Below are 16,813 nucleotides of genomic sequence, written 5' to 3'. Positions count from 1 at the left end.
TCCTCACAGGGCTATCATACATACATGGTAAATGACTACCATTCAAAGGCAAAATACAAGCATTGCTACATATACACAAATATATGCACAGTAAACAATGCACATTTTTGTAAGTTAACCACACATTCGTGCCTGTCTACTTGTTTGTGTGACACTCCAAAGCAACATGAGAAGTTTGAAAAGAAATGCATGATTTTTATGAGCATTCAGTCATTTAGGGATGAAGAGATCGCTTTTAGAATCAGTGCTCTATTATGCAGTTATATTTATATATTTATGTTATCCATTATATATAAAAAATAATCACATTGATTTCAGTAGTGATGTATAATAACACTTGTGTACTATCAGTCAGGGAGGCAGATTGAACCCTTAGCTATAATTTTCATTTTCAGTTTTTAATAGTGCTCTAAAGTGAACTTCTTACACTTTGAGTGCTATACAGTAACTAAGGAAACCGACATTATCACAAAGAAAATGTAAAATGTTTTTGCCTACTGTAAGTTCACATATCTTTTGATTGTATTCAAGGGTATTTGTGCTTGTAAATGACTTAGTGACAATTTTTTAAAACAGAGGTTAGCAAAGCTTGATTGGTACATTTAGAAATGTTTTTTGTCAATTAATTAGTAGTGCTTATGGAGAGCTCTCACAAGTTTCCCTGTTCCATGGAGGACCCAGTCTGACTTTTTTTTTTGCATTCCAGTACTTGCAGTTCTGTTTGTCACATTACATATTCTAGATTACAAGTAAGTATCATACGACAAGAAAAAATACCTGGTTTGGATCACTTCCCACTCATGCAACTGGGAAATGTGAGAGCTCTGCAAATGCTTTGAGTGTTGATAAAGATGTAATACTGCTGTCATGTGTGTGTCCATCCTGTAGCTTTTAATCATAGTAACCAACAGATGAAGTCTGACAATAACTCATTGAGTTAGTGGATGAAAGGGTTCCCTTGGGTCTTCCTTTGATGCCCCATCAACCCTACTAGCTTAGCCTTCGAGAGGTCAGGCAAGAAGTAAATTGCCCAAAACATGAATTACTGCTGGGGCTTTTGCAGGTGTCGGTGAAGTGGTATGAACTGAATCAGTGAAGTGGTATGGACTGAGTAAAACTGCAAAAGCAGACTGGATAGTGGCAGCTCATGTCTCTGGTGCTGCCAAGATAGAGTTGTAAGTGGCTTTCTACCTAGTTTTTCTATGCTATCTGGGACCATATTACAAACCGGGCCCTGAGGGCGCAATGGGTTTCCTTGCCCAGAGGGCACTGTAGTATTACAAAAGAAAGTGCAAACGCTTGTGCGTATTCTTCTGTAATGCAGATAGATGCCGGTGTACGTGTAGCGCCAGCACTATTTTCGGGGGTCATTCCCTTACTAGCATACGAGGGAAACACTTTGCACTGCGTCCGTTCCCTTGTTATAGATGTGGACACAGAGGCATAGAGACCATCAGGCGGTGCACTGACTGAGTGCCACAGAAAGATCGTGCACAGTCAGAGCGCCCCCTGCATGCAGCCCCTAAAGTGGGATGACGGGGGCCGGTCACATGGACACCCCAGTCATCTCCCCGGCAGGTGAGTGCAGTCATTCAATACACCTACCTACAGGGTGGTCTGTCTCCTCTTTCAAGTGCGGGCATGTGCCTCCTGCACAGAGAAGATAGAGCAGCTGATTGAGTCTCTCTGTATTTCACTGATGTGCTTCCCTCAGAGCAGCACGAGTTCTCAGTTCATTACTTGTAATAGGTGCTCTGTCCCTGTTTGGCAAACCTGTTTAAAGCAGCGCCATGACCCAAACAGGGACAGTGAACTTCTTACGTGCCCTGGAACTCCGTCGTAAATTTCTAGGCATACTATTCGGAATTGTCTTTAATCCCATACAATTCAGAAATCTGCTCCAGTTATAGGCAGTGGCGATTACCAAATAGGCAAAGTAGGCACCGGCCTATGGGCCCCACTCTTTTTTGGCGCCCCCCGACAACGGATCAAAATAATATTGATTTGAGCTTGAAAGAAAATTACAATCGAGCTTTCTTAAATATTGTTTCCAAAAGATGGAAAAAAATGAATCAACTCAAAGTAACAAAAACTTTACATTAAATACTCTATATAGAAAATAATGTAATGTACCCATTAACAACACAAAAGAACATAAACCCAGAGACATGAGATTCACATAACAGTTTGTCTCTTAAAAGCGCATTTTCTGGCAGCTGTCAGTTTGTAAAAACAAATTTGGTGCATGAGGGGGGACCCGAAATTTCGACTGCCTAGGGGCGTCAACAGGGTTTCTTCCGGCACTGATTGTAGGAGTACATTTACTAAAGCTTTCCAACTCTTCAGAACTGAACTGACTTTTATGAATTGAGAACAAGGAGAGTAGCAGAATGTTAGTAGATTTCACACGGTCTAAGGAGGCACAGGGGAGTAAGGCATGATATGTATGCTTACCATACACAGAGTTTGAGCAGCTTTTTCATTCACTGTTGATATTGGCAAGCCATATTGCTTTTACCACGGAAGATCAAGCCAATTCATTCGCATGAGGGAAGAATCATTAATCTTTCCATTACTTGGCGCTTTACACAGAGTTGAAGAAAAACAACATCTTTCGCCTTTGCCTGCGCCAACCACAATTTTGTTAGTGTGTTAAAATCACCTACCTTGTTTATATAATTAAGATGTGCTTGATTATCCATGATTGTCATTCTTGTTTCAAAATGTTTTCTTTACTCGAACAAATAGGAATCAGCAAAATTAACGGGAATGCATAGTTAATTCGAAAATGAATATACCATATTCAGTCTTGTGACGCTTCATAAAGGAATCGCTATAAGGGCTGAGTAGCAAAATCACTTGCCTACCCTTGTGAAAGACTGTGACGTTTATACTCACTATTGAGGCTTATAACCACGTAATGTCTATGATTGCTCAAATATTCCAATATAGTAAATTTATGGTTAGGTGTGGGAACCACTAATTTTCTTTGCAGAAGGGCAATTAGATGGCTATTCGGAATTTCATTGAATTTTCACAAATTCATAACATTGTGCGTAATCATCAACATTATCGGTGGCATATACTACCTACTCTTAGGGCAAAAAATGCTGGAGAAATAGTGCATATTGTGTGTTAATTGGTCCAAGCCTCCATTTTATTCAGTGTATATAGGGAAGGAAGTTTCTGTAATAAAAGTCGCTGTACATTGAAAGGAACCTTGCTTTTAATTCAGTTCAGCTTTTGTTTCTCTGTCAAAACAATGTTTAGAAAAGCAAAGGAACGTTCATAATAGTTCTTCTTTAGTTTCTGTGACATGGAAAACAAGCATTGGCATAGCCAATAGGTCTCGCCTTTGGGACCTTATAAGTGTTTTGCCATGCAACAGTTGCATAACTAAATACTTAAAAGGTCCCAAAAGCCTTTGTACCCATTGTTTGCCAGATTCCAGAGGAAGTTGTTTCGTCATGGAGGTTAAATGACAGACACTGCATGACCCGCAGGGGAAATGTCCCGTTACTGGGGGAAGGCCCCATATACCTTGGATCGTCCTATCGTAATTCTTGTCCAGTTTTCTGGGACATGTATGCACGAGCGTGACCGCATTGGAAACTGCGTTGTATGTGGTTACGCACGTCAAAGGAGGAGTCTCAGTAGGTCTTACCGGATTATGTTCTAGAAGGGCTTCCCTGTTTTGATTCCTTGCCCTCTTACAGCTTTTTTTGAGGGTCTTGTCAGGGTAACCCCGATTCTGCAGCTTCAGTGTCTGGTCTTCAGCCTGTATTTTAAAGTCCTGAACCTCGCTACAGTTGCGTCTAAGCCGTAGATATTGGCCAAAAGGGAGATTCTCCCGAAAAGGACGAGGATGGTAGCTTGAGAAGTGAAGAAGGTTGTTCTTGGCCGTGGGTTTATGATGTGTCCTGGTCTCTAAGTGGTTACCAGCTTTAGTTATGACCACGTCGAGGAAGACGATCTCGTTTTTATCATAAGAATGAGTGAACTTCAGGTAGGGGTCACATGTAATTAACCCAATCGAAAAACTCCAAAAGTACATTTTCGGTGCCTTGCCAGATGATCAAAACATCATCTATGTATCTTCTCCAGAAGGATACATAGGGAGCAAAAGGGTTCCTTGCTGACAAAATGTGCTTGCACTCAAAATCAAAAACGTACAGCCCGGCCACACTAGGGGCAAAGGTGCTGTCTATCGAAGTGCCCGTCAACTGTAAATAAAGCTCTCCTTGGTATTCAAAGAAGTTTTTCTTGAGTGCAAGGGTGGCGCATGAAACCACGAACTCCTTAGGTGTGACGTAATTCCATGTGGATGCCTCTAGAGTCGTCTTGATAACTTCAATGGTATCATTCTGTGGTATACAGGTATAGAGACTTTCTATATCCATTGTGACTAGGAATGACGGCTCGTCCAAAATCACAATATCCTGTAATAATGCCAGTAGACTCTTAGTATCCTTAAGGTAGGTGTTGGTTGCCTGGATCAAGGGCTTCAGGAAAAAATCGCAGTAGTGTGACAAGGGTTCCGGCAAAGAATCAATTCCCGACACGATGGGTCTACCCGGTGGGGGTGATCTGTTTTTGTGTGTTTTAGGAAGGGTCTTAAAGTACGGTATAGTACCCTTACTATTGGTGAGGAAATCCGCCTCATGTTTGGTAATGTGACCCAAAGATTCTGCCTCTTTTACAAGATCCACAATTTCAGCTCGAAGATCAGTAGATGGATCCCTCAAAAGGCGGGTGAGCACCAGGAGTAATGATTCCATTACATACGTTAGTTCTACGTGCTAATGAATGCACGTAATCGCCTTCATTTAGAGGGCTGTACTTACTACAGTGATGTTGTTCTGTAGTTTTGATCCCTCCGTTAAAAAGGAATGACGTTTATTTACGGAGTAGCTGCATCTAATGAATACAATTGCTTGAAGATGAACAAAATAGTCATAATGTATAAACGCTTCTCGTAATCAGCACAAGTTTGCTATTAAGCACAGATATCTTCTTGATAGCACTGAAAGTATTGACCATTGAATGTATTGTACAATTTCTTTGTGTGTCATCTTTCTTTGTGTGTCATGTTTATTTATTTTACAGAGTCTAGTGGCCTAGGAAATCCCAGGAAGTCCACTGAGGTAGAACCGCGAGTTTTACCATTCACACAGTTCCATAGGTTAGGATGCGCCTTAGCGAGCGCATATCGCCATGGAACGTTTTTTCAGTCCTGAAGAATGCTTAGCGAACGTGCACAGATAAGCTGAAACATGTTGACCATTTGTTTTCACTCACTTTACCAAATCGGATGGTCCTGGTCAACCTAACCAGCCAGCCAACATCTGTCACACTTCTTTTAACGGTCACCGGTTTTTCCACCATTAAAATTCATTTTTGGTAAAAACCCATTACCTTTAAAAATTTCACATCACTCACAAACACTCACATCCTTGTACCCCCCCCCCCCCCAAAAAAAAAACCTGCTCCGCTGTAAATCAGGCGTCGTAGCACACCAGGGAGGCATTCGGTCTCTCTGGTGGGAACCCGATGATGAAGCATGTCACCAACCAGGTTGGTGTGTCTCGGTGCTATATAAGTACCTAATTTATTAGTTCATTAACTGATTTTTCATCCTAAACAGTGTCTAAAATTAGAAGTCATAGAATTGTAATCAAAATAATGGTGCTGCTCAGGTATCGGATAATTGTGTTTTCCTTGCATCAAAAACACTCTGGTTTAGTCCTTAATGCTTGCCTGGATTTATGAAGAAGCAAGATACCCTGATGAATGTAGGTTTGAAATCCTAATACTGAATTATATACATTTTCTTCTTAGTATTAGTTGTGGTCAAGTCACATAATAGGGATAGGTCTCCACATCTCTCTAGCTAGTCTCATTAATACTGTTAAATCTGATTCTCTGCCAGATCCTGCCCCTTCTCATGCACAGACCTTAGGTACCTAGACCATCTATCCTCTCTTAGGCAAGCTTCTTAATCCTATTATTGAAACTGCCTCAGTTCCTTAGGACTGGAAATATGCAGTATTGATTCCACCTCTTAAGAAACCTTCATTAGATCCCTCACAATTAGGAAACTGTGCTCCATTTCTCTTCTCCCGCTCCTATCTAAAACCCAGGAAAAATATTGAAACAAACAATTGTCACACATCTCAGAATTCAGAATCTTTTAAATCCCTCCCAGTCAGGTTTCGGTCCAGTGCACAGTACGGAGTCACTTCTTTTCACAGTCACAGAGGACATGCGCCAAATATTAGAGCAGGGTGGCACTCCTGCCCTTATCCTTCTGGATTTCACAGCTGCTTTCAGTACTTTGTCTCACTATACCCTACCTAATAGTCTTTTGAAAGTAGGCTTTTCTAAAACCACTATAAAATGTTTTCTTTTCTTCCAATCTTTTGAAGTCTCTATTTAACCTTCTTCATCTCCCACCCACTCTTTGACATGTGGGGGATCCATCGGGTTCATCAGTGGACCCCACCCTTTTCAATGTTCTTCTCCAACCTGTGGCCGGAATAATTCATGCCTTCAGTTTCCCCCTTTTTTCATATGCAAAGATGCCCAGCTTATTGTCTCCCTTACCAGTGACTCCTCCACTCCAATTCTTTTCAGTTTCAAATGTTCCTGTCAGTGGTGGCTAAGGGGTTTGGCCTTAGTTATGTAAAATTGAGTGGAGAAAATACAAAGATCTGGTTGTGGGCAATCAGCTCAACCTTTGGTCCTTGCATTAGTGATCAACTATGTTTAGTCCCCACAGATTCCTTAGCAAGCTGTTAAAACTGTTGGTATTTGGTTGGATGATAAGACCACCGGATCAAATCCCTTGCCACATGCTGTTTGTTGTCGGCAGTGCATCAGGAAAATCCTTCCTCTACGGCTACCCAGAAAACATATGCCCATGAAATCATCATCTCTCTCCTAGACTGTGGAAGTGTTCTTTACGTAGGCAGTAGTAAGACTCTCCTCTGATGCTTACAAGCTGTTACAAATGCTGCAGCCCTTTTCTTACCCCAGGTTCCACTCAATTTCTAAACACCTTGCATTAGCTTCCATTTGCCAAGAGAACTAATTTCAAGGCTGTCTGTCTGTACTATCGTACTCTCACCATGACAAAGCCTCAGTACTTCAAACAAACCCACCTCAGCATATTCGTCAAAGCCCTTCTGGGGTTGCTTTCAAGAAACAATCAAAAACTTGGTTATTCTAGATTTCCATCTATTTCCTTTGCTCTTCCTGGATTCAACACCTGGGACACCCTGGCTCTGAGGCAACTATGTGCTTTACTATACATCCATATCTTCACAGTGAAATTGTGTTCTTTCAGTGTACTAGCTTTGGCTCTCAAACAGTTAGAATACTGCGTGGGTGAGCATTAAAATTGGAGAAGGCTTGTTAGTACTGCCATGAGCAAAAGCTGAATTAGTTACTAGAGCCGTAGTCCTCATACTCATTTACCCCGGTGCCTCGGACAGGCTTGGGCTCGACTTTATCTTGCACACAGTAAACAGTGTAAATGTTCAACTTTACACAAAGCTAAATGGCCTCTGCCAGTCACGTTGCAGACTTCCTGATTGCACTGAGCTGATGTTGCTGGCAGTGGATTCTCCAATAAGAATGCAATATCACCATACTCATTCTTTTGCTACACCACGTCCCTCAATTCCCAATGTAAAAGATCAATGCCACCTTTCTGTCAGTACTAGATACTGTAGAAGAATTAAAGTATAGTGAGGGCAAAGTTTTGTGGCTGGATTTATTGATTGGGGACAATATTCACTAGTCTGTATGTTAGAAATGGGGGTCTCTAGTTGGCACAGGTAGGTACTTGTGACAAATAGGGACCCTCGCCTCTAGTCAGGGTAAAGGGGTACACTCCTAAAATAACCCCTGCTCACCCCCTTGGTAGCTTGGCACGAGCAGACAGGCTTATCTCAGAGGCATTGTGTAAAGTATTTGTGAACACATACAGTAATCAAGCGACAACGCTACAGATGGACACCACACCAGTTTTATATAAAAAAATAAGTATTCTTTATATAGATTTACCACAAGACCATAAACGACAAAAATCCACAATACTGTTACTTTAAAATGGTAGAATTTAGCTTAGTTCTCTTTAGTTCTTAAATGCAACACTTTAAGTCAATGTACCTTTAGATGCGACACGCAGGGCAACGAAAGTGTTGCAACGATGTTGATGCAATGAAAGTTTGGTGCAAAGAAATAGACGTGAAGATCTTCCTGATGCGGGACGCTTCTCTGATGTTGCGAGAGATTTCGGCTCGATGCATCAGCTGCAGCAGCGACACCCTTGTCCAGTGATGCTACGAGAACGGCTTTGGCGGTGACACTCTTCTCCGACGTTGCAAGACGCTTCCGCTCGATGCGACAACTGCAGCGGCGACACCCTTGTTCCGTGATGCGACAACAGCAGCTCCGACGGCAGCACGCTTCTCTGTGGATGCGAGGCGCTTTTCTTGATGCGGTGCGATGTGACAGGCCCAGCGGCTGCACAGGCGACACGCTTCTTCGGCGTTGCGAGACGCTTCTCTTGATTCAGTGCAATACGACAGCTACAGCAGCGACATCCAAGATACGACGGCAGCAGCCGTGACGGCGACCCGTTTCTTTCTCTTAAATCGCGCTTCCAGCTCCTTGCGACATGCAGTCCCTCAGAAGGCCCAAAACAGCAGCAGGCACTTCCAAAGAACTCTTGGGGAGCTGGTGGTTGAAGTCTGTTGTCCCTGAGACTTCAGCAGGAGGCAAGCTCTTCTCTCAAGCCCTTGGAGATCCTTACAAGTTGAAATAAGCACTCAGGCAAACCACTGCAGGCCAATCCCCCAAGCAGCACTTCAGCTTAGGGATAGTCTCTCCTCAGTAAAGGTTTCTTCTTGTTCTAAAAGTGATCTAAATTCTTGGGATCATACCCCAAAATCCTTTGTCCTCTGTGAGCAGAAGGGCCTTTGCCTTGTCCAAACCGGTTCTAGTCAGTCCTGGAGCACTTTGTTTACATGACTCCTTCTTCCCTTTCAGAGAGCAGGGCAGAGACATCAGACACACCACAGGAGGTGGAGCCTGCATTGTGAAGGGAAGGCACAGCCCTATTCAGGTCCCAGATGCAACTCCTTCTTCCCATCTAGATGCAGATCTCTCTATTCACCACTGGGCTACCTCACCCTGTCTCCTGGACTTCCCCAGCCCTGTCACTCAAACTCCAGACAAGCAATACACAACCTAGCAGAGGCAGGCTTGGACAGTTAAGCAAGAAAATACCTACTTTCTAAAAGTGGTATTTTCAAACACTGAATGTTAAAACCAACTCCACTAAAATATGTATTTTATCATTCTGAGTTCAGGCATACTAAATTCGAATTTCTACCATGTTCCCGGATTCAGTTAAGATTATAAGATGTAATAATCTAAACTGCCCATATGGAGAACAGGTAGCCTTGCAATAGTGAAAAACGAAAATGACAGTAATTCACTATTAGGACATGCCACACACACCGGGGCATATCCTACCTTATACTTTTCAATGCACCCTGCCCTTGGGCCTAACATAGGGGTGTCTGATATGAAGAAAAGGGAAGGTTTAGGGACTGGCAAGTGGGTGCACTTGCTCAGTCAGCATGACAGTACCAGACTGCACACAGGCTCTGCAATGGCAGGCCTTAGACACACTTTTACAGGCTGCTTCTGTGGATGGCACAACCAGTGCTGCAAGCTCACCAGCAGTATTTGGATTACCAGCCCTAGGCACTCCTGGTGCACTGTGCTAGGGTCTGATATGTAACCCAAACCAACCAATCATGGAATCACTAATTCATACATCAATTTACAATAGGGAGCACTTGCACTGTGGCACTGGACAGCAGTGGCACAGTGCCCTGAGCATCTAACACCAGCAAAAATACATGGGGCGACAGCAAAAAGTGGAAGGGGGCCCCTCGCCAAGGTGGCAGGTCTAACACTGTATCTTCAAGGATGATCTTCAATGAGTGGTTTACAAACCTCTGCCGTGTATCTGAGCTATTAGAGTGCCTCACAGCTACAAATTCCCAAAATAACAATGCCTATCAGCAGTTTCTCACAACGCCAGTAGCCCTCACACCAGGGTTCCAGGGCCAGACCTTTTGGCTTTGCCAGTGTTTTTTTTTATTCTGGCCTTGAGAAAGATTCTAATATTTTTTTGGCCTCTTTTTAAAGGAAATTTGGGATCTGCGCTCTTCATCTATTGGCCTGTCCACTGTCATCCACATTTTGCGAGGCTGTGGGTCAACCCACTTCAGCCAATTGATCTTTTGCTCTGTAAGTTACAGCATTTCTTTCCTTATCACTTCCTCCTATCCACCTAAAACGAAATGCATTTCTGTGCCAAAGCTGGTGACCCGCCTACACTTTATTTTGCCAATGCTTTTTTCCTTACTTCTGTTATTCTTTTTTTATTTTTGTATTTCTTCTTTTGTTATTGGTTACAGTAGTCAAAAGGCAAGATTACTTTTCTTATACCAAGAAGAATCAAATTTTCCTGGATAGTACATTACGATTAAAAAACATTTCGACATATGTTCTATGTACTGCAGCCTGGTAGGAATATGCAGTTATAATGAATTTGTATCGGATGGTTAAATATTTTTTGCAAGCATATAGCTACCATGTTAAAGTGGCAGCATTTTTTCTATTTTTGTTTTTTGTTTTTCTTTTTGTTTCATATGCTTTCAGTAAAAGAAAATTAATAACCATTCTATCAGCTTTTGAGGGGCAGACATGTTGGCTTTGATAATGCTTGAAATCTATATAGCTGAGTGATATATAATACATACCATGTGGTCATAATCTTACACAAGTTACTAGTAAACGTGTAATGCCTAACTCCGTATTTTACTCTAATCTCTTATATTTACATAGTCCCACAGTTCCATTTTTACAATCATTTTCAGTAATCAACAGGGAAATAATCAAATAAAAAATTAAACCGGTAGATCAGCAAAGGTTTTGTGTGTATCCATTTAATAAACTGTTTTTCACTTACTCGTGCAACCACAGTTATTAAATATGTTTCCTATTTAACGTATGTGTGGAAAATCTTTGCAAAAACAAATATCTCTTATGTGTGCAAATAGTGCTCAAAAGTCTATATTTTTGTACCAATTAACTCTAAGCAAATGTTGCTACTGGCCTATGAGTAAAAATGTTTGAATTCCAGATGTGCCATACTGATGCTCATGTTTATTTTGTAGGATAAAGAATCTCAAAAAGATTTGGAGGCGTTACTTTCTACACTGAGGCAATAACAAGAACTCTTCTCTAACATCAAGTCATTAAAATCAGTTGAATGGAGTCCAAGAGGCTTGCTGATTTGATGACCGCCTGAAGTTTAGGATACAACTATATTAATAATCATGTACATGCTGAGATCTTTATCTACTCTTTAATCATTTGGTAAAAAACAAAAATGTCTATTTAACCTCAGTAATAGAGAGTTTAGGGAATTATCTGTGAATCAGTATAAATCGTTGTAGATTTGTAGGACTGTCTTCAAAAAGTAGCAGAGTAAAACCATGGAAAAACTGTAAAAGTCAGTAATCGCCGCTTGTACATTTTTATATGTTTCTTTTACAGTGTAAGTAAATAAGGAAAAGAAAGCACATCATAGCCTTTAAGTATATTTTATATTTCTTACAGAGATAAATAAAGCAATAATATAACACAAAATTGAATCAATAAAGATGATATTTTTATTAGAAAAATGTAATATTTCTTCTTCACTTGGTCGACCTGACTGTTTATTTCAGAAATAATTTGCTGTAACTAGGAGTACAAATGCAGCACAGCCAGTCAGTGTGGCTGGTTTGTGAGTTAGTGATTGGGTGAGTGAGGGTGCGAGAATTGACACTGTGACGATCGGCTCACCCCAGTGGTTGTCCTGCAAACAAATTATATTAGACGTTGAGATATAACAATTGTGTCCGTGCAAACATTCTCAATCGAACATGTGTATTAACTTGAAACTGCTGTCTTTAGCAAATGGGCCACAGAACACCTTGCTTCTGTGTCCTCTTTCCACTCTCCATCCCACCTTCCTTATAGAATAGGCATATTCATTGTTCTTGATTCAATGCAAGTGGTAGAGATCAGGCCTCCAATTGTGCTTGTGTCCATACAGCTCTTATTGTAGGTAGTTCCATCAATACTAATGTGCCTACATGATTGCAGGACCAGTAAGTCCAGCGTAGGCCTCCAGTGCATACGTTTGAAAATTGTTGAGATTTCCACTAGTATGTGATTCCACTGTCTTTTCTCAAAAATGTTACTGCTTACATGCAAAGTCTCGTCTACGGCTTGTACATCCTGATTTTTTTATGTATACAAACATACAATTACGCATTTGCCATATGATATGAAAACGATGCATTGACATTGCTGTTGTTACAGTAGAAGACATACCTACTTGTGGGTTAAAGCTGTGTTTACATTTGTAGCATGCATAACTTCAGAAAGATACAGGCGTTTGCTTACTTTATCTCCGTGTGTTTGCTGTCACCTCTATTAGCAAATGACACTCACTTCCCATGGTTGCCTTCATTTGTCTGTTAATGTGATTTTGCGAAGGTATCAACTATCTTGTGTGTGCACGTTGTTCAGATGTTCTGTGCCGGAACATTACTAATGTTTGTGTCCATCTGATATCTATGGGCAGTATTAGGATTCTTCGATATTTTGTCTTTTATTAAACTAACCATTAACTGTGAAGAAAGGGAGAAGAAAGAAAAATAATAAAAGAGAGGGAACTGAATAGAAGGCGAAAGAAATAACAAATTAGAAAACTGGAGATCTTATAAGAATTGCCATCTGGTACTTGCTAAAGCTGATTTGGGTTATACTTATATATTGTTTATTTTGCATCTGATGTCATACTTTATTGTGCGGAGATCGGGAAGGGTAATGTGGAGGCTTTTGGTACTAAACTTCACTTAGGTACGCAGGTGTAGGTCTCGTGACAACAGAACTGCTTGTACTTCCTGATGGCCCCAATCCTGGCCCTGGACAGGATCCTTCCAATATTTCCCAAAGGGGGTCATCTTAATTACCACTTATTCTGGAGTCATGACTATAAAGTTAATTCAAAAGAAGCTAAAGAATAGGCTCCCATTACTGCTGATTCCAGAGACAGGATTGCACTGAGATAAGTTGGAATGAGCTGCCCAGAAAGAATACATCCTCAAGATCCGATTCATTGTCTTTATAGATGATACAGTAGTCTGGTCTGTTGTACACCCTCCCTGACTTAGAATGGTTATCTAGTGTAGGAGGCCGTAGAGGATCCTTGCAGGTCCTTCAAAATAACATCAAATGCCTTTCAGTCCAATTTAGGAAGAAGTCTTCAAAGTAGAATACAATGTCAAAAGCCCAGCTGAGACCAATGAATTGGTATGTGCTACTTCCCAACAGCGTAGGAGAAGACGATGTCATGAGAGTGGATGCTACTGGCTATAGGCTCGTAAGCATTGAAAAGGGTCGGGCTCAGGTAGAATCTTTGCAGAACTCGACGGATGAGATCACAGGCATCTGCGGTATACAGTGCAGGCTGACTGACTGTATCCCTCTAGTCAGGAAGGAGCAGATCCATTGGAGTACATGTCCTGGGATTCCGATGTTGTGTAGGTGTTGGATGAGGATGGGTTGGGAGACCGTGTGAGACTGCGGAGAGGTCCAGTAGGATGAGGGACCTTGTGTCCTCTACATCCAGAGCCATGCAATGTCATCCATGAAGGCGAAGAGGAAAGTTTCCATGCTGTGGTCGGCACTGAAACCAATCCTGAGCGGTGTTGAGGCCGTTGATGATTGTCTCCGAGACATCGGTCTGTGGTTGGCGAGTGTTGGGTTTTGTCAGCAATGGGAGGACAGTTGCATGTTTCCGGGGGTTTGCAGAGGTCATGGAATAGGTTAAGGCATTTTGAATGGTTGTGAGCATGGCACTGTTGGGTTGTAGTCCTCAGGAATATATGTGATGATGGCAGGGGTCTGATGGGGCCCCTGAGTGAGTAGACTTCATTTTGATGGCGTTTTTTTCTGGAGTGATGACTAGCCATGTTGTTAGTATTGGTTCTTTGGATAAGATCGGGAGGCATTTGGAAAAGTCTGTTGGGTCTGGGTGCGGGCTGAAATTGCTGTAAATGTCGGAGATTTTGCTGTTAAAGAATTGAGGGAGATTGTTGCAGAGGTCCTGCTAGGAGGTGATTGAGTTTGAAACAGCCACTGGTGAGGTGAAATCCTTCACGATGGTGAAGCTTTCTTTGCTTCTGTTAGTGCTGGAATGATGCGGTCCACTAGAGCGGCACATTTAGTGGTTTGATCATTTGGTGGTAGCACTTCAGGGCAGATTTAAATGTGCTCTTGTCTGAATTGCCCTGGTTCATTCTCCATTTGAGCTCCAGTTGTTTGCAGTGGCCTTTCATCAGTCTGAGTTACTACATGTACCAACTAACCTGGGATCTAGCTCTTTTATTGCTGTGTTTGTTCTGGGCCAGGGAATCGGTGTAGGAGGTGATCCAATTGTTGAAATTCTTGATGCTTTGGGTAGGATGTTGCTGTGTTCGGGTCGATAGGTGATGAGAGCAGTGTTCCAGTCCTTGTCAGTGGTGCTGTTTCCCCTTCGGAAAGCTGGTGGTGGTGCGCATGTGTTGGACTGATACAGGGGTGCTTAACTTGATTGAGGCGAGTCCTGCCTGCGGTAGTGCAAGCCTGCTGTAAATGTGCAACTGAGCATTTTGGAAGACCGAAATCCAAGAATTTCCTCAGACTAGCAGCAATGACGTTTCCTACAGTTTCATAGTGAGCGATGGACATGAAAGGAAGAACTTGTTTCAACAACATTAGGGTAAAAACATGCTTTGATGACTTAATTTATGTATTTTTTCAGGTAGAGTTCATATTTGATTCAAATGTTCTTGCAGAATACTGTCAAATTATTAACAAATTGCTGACAAAATATTGGCATTGCTGCCAAGGAAGCCCAGAAGCTATAGTTCTAACTGGAAGAGGTGTGCAAGTGAATCTAATCTCAAATCTGGCATATTTGACATTTAAGAAGTTTTGAATCGTAGGCTAATAGTCTTTATTTTATTTTTTTAAATCCGGTCACGACCCTTAAAGCAGTATAAAATAAAAGTCACATTGGAATGACAAACGATTAAATAAACTCAAAGCTGAAGTTTCCCAAAGGGACAATGCCATGGTAAAAAGTATTTGGTTTTTAGGTTTAAATAGAATCTGGATAAAAGCTTTTGCACTTTTAAACATAAATTTGGAGGTGATGCTGTGTAAAATCAATATCTTGTTAAAAGTGAGTCTATTCATCGACGATTATATTTAGTTGTTCATCGAATGGTGGTGTGCAGCTGTAGCTAAGGTGTCATGATTACAGTCAACTTATATGCTCAATGGTTGGATTCTGGCGTTTGCATAAGTATCCTACTGCAAGTAGGCCAGACTGAATCTAAAAATATAGCTATTGAGAAAACAACACAGGACCCCGTATCTGACCTGCATATGCGCATTGCTTGTTTGTGTAGCCTTAGTCCTAGGCGCCTGCACAAGGGGACAATCCAGAACCTTCGCTGTTTGGTGTATGCAGGGCAAAAAAAGAGTAAGTGGGCATCTGTCTCCTGGGCTGTGTCACAGACCGAGTAGACAGCACTGCCGCTTGGGTGGGATCTCCATTTGCTGGTAAAGGATGCAGGTAGCAGGGTACCCAGCCGTAAATTTGATAAATAAAGTAGTGAATGACTGGTCAATTTCATCCAAGAAGGTTTCAAACCTTGGCTCAATTTTTTGATTCAGCAAAGAATCAGCACAACTGCCAATGGCGGTGGTTTCCAATAACTTCCTCCATTCTTTTGTCCAGAAGGCCTCTCAGATCCCCTTTACAGAGAAGGCAGAGATGCCCTCTGAGCGTTGCCAAAGGTCTGAGGCCCCCAGTGCAGTGATCGATTCCCTGATGTCGTTGTGACACGACAAAGTGTTGGCACATCTTGGGATTAGAAGGAAATCGTTCAGTGCATTTCTAAAATATTCCAGCTCTGGGACCAACCATAATCTCAGCCAGTATAAGATTGGTTTCAGTCTCACTATGACATCAATAGGGCGCACACATTTTCATCAACTCTAAAAAACCCGGGGTGTGTCTTATGGGAGTCTAAGTGCGGTTCTCAAAAAGTTGTTTTCAGCAATATCCAACTGGTTAACATTGCTATAGCCCCATAGTTCAGAGCCATACGCGGCCGAAGCCACGGCTTGGGCTCTCCAGATTTCCAACAGTGGGGAGATAGGATGGAAAGATGTGTTCCTGAGCAAAGATCAACGTGGATACTGTCCTGTGGTTAAGAAGTAATCTACTCTTAACAATCTGGATGTTCCAAGAGCTGGTGTTGGAAAGGCGTATACCCAAATAATCAAAGTCTGAGACACTCTCTAGATTGACTCCCTCTAGTCTGACTGTTCCCTGAATTTGTCAGTGTGGGTGCACAGCCATAAATTTGGTTTTATCTGCATTTATTGCTAGCCCGTTGATGGTACAAAATAAGTTGAATCTTTCTAGCAATAGTTTCAGGCCTTTGGGGGGTTTTGACACCAGAAGGGTGTCATCGTAAATAGCAGGGCCGGGATCTTAACACCACCCAAGACTGTGGAATGAATACAGTCAGTTTGTGACTGAAGTATTGGGTTTTCCCTATGCTTTCTTGCTACTCAAAACTATGTACTTTTATTGGCAGACATTAGAAATCTTACA

The 16,813-nt window shown here is 41.8% G+C and overlaps 1 protein-coding gene across 4 annotated transcripts in view; it reads left to right on the top strand.

The window, feature by feature from the left end:
- Positions 1-11,771, top strand: part of RMDN2 (regulator of microtubule dynamics 2) — a 570,121-nt gene extending 558,350 nt beyond the window's left edge. For all 4 annotated transcript variants that reach the window (XM_085611419.1, XM_085611417.1, XM_085611420.1 and 1 more), the window contains exon 11: positions 11,262-11,771. In XM_085611419.1, coding sequence (XP_085467545.1) covers positions 11,262-11,315 — 54 coding nt within the window. In that variant the 3' untranslated portion in view covers positions 11,316-11,771. The remainder of the gene's footprint in view (positions 1-11,261) is intronic.
- Positions 11,772-16,813: the final 5,042 nt, after the last annotated feature.

The sequence above is a fragment of the Triturus cristatus genome, chromosome 6 (assembly GCF_964204655.1).
Source record: "Triturus cristatus chromosome 6, aTriCri1.1, whole genome shotgun sequence".
Lineage (NCBI taxonomy): Eukaryota > Metazoa > Chordata > Amphibia > Caudata > Salamandridae > Triturus > Triturus cristatus.
The sequence above is the reverse complement of the archived record's forward strand: the minus strand, read 5'-3'. Positions and strand labels throughout refer to the sequence as shown.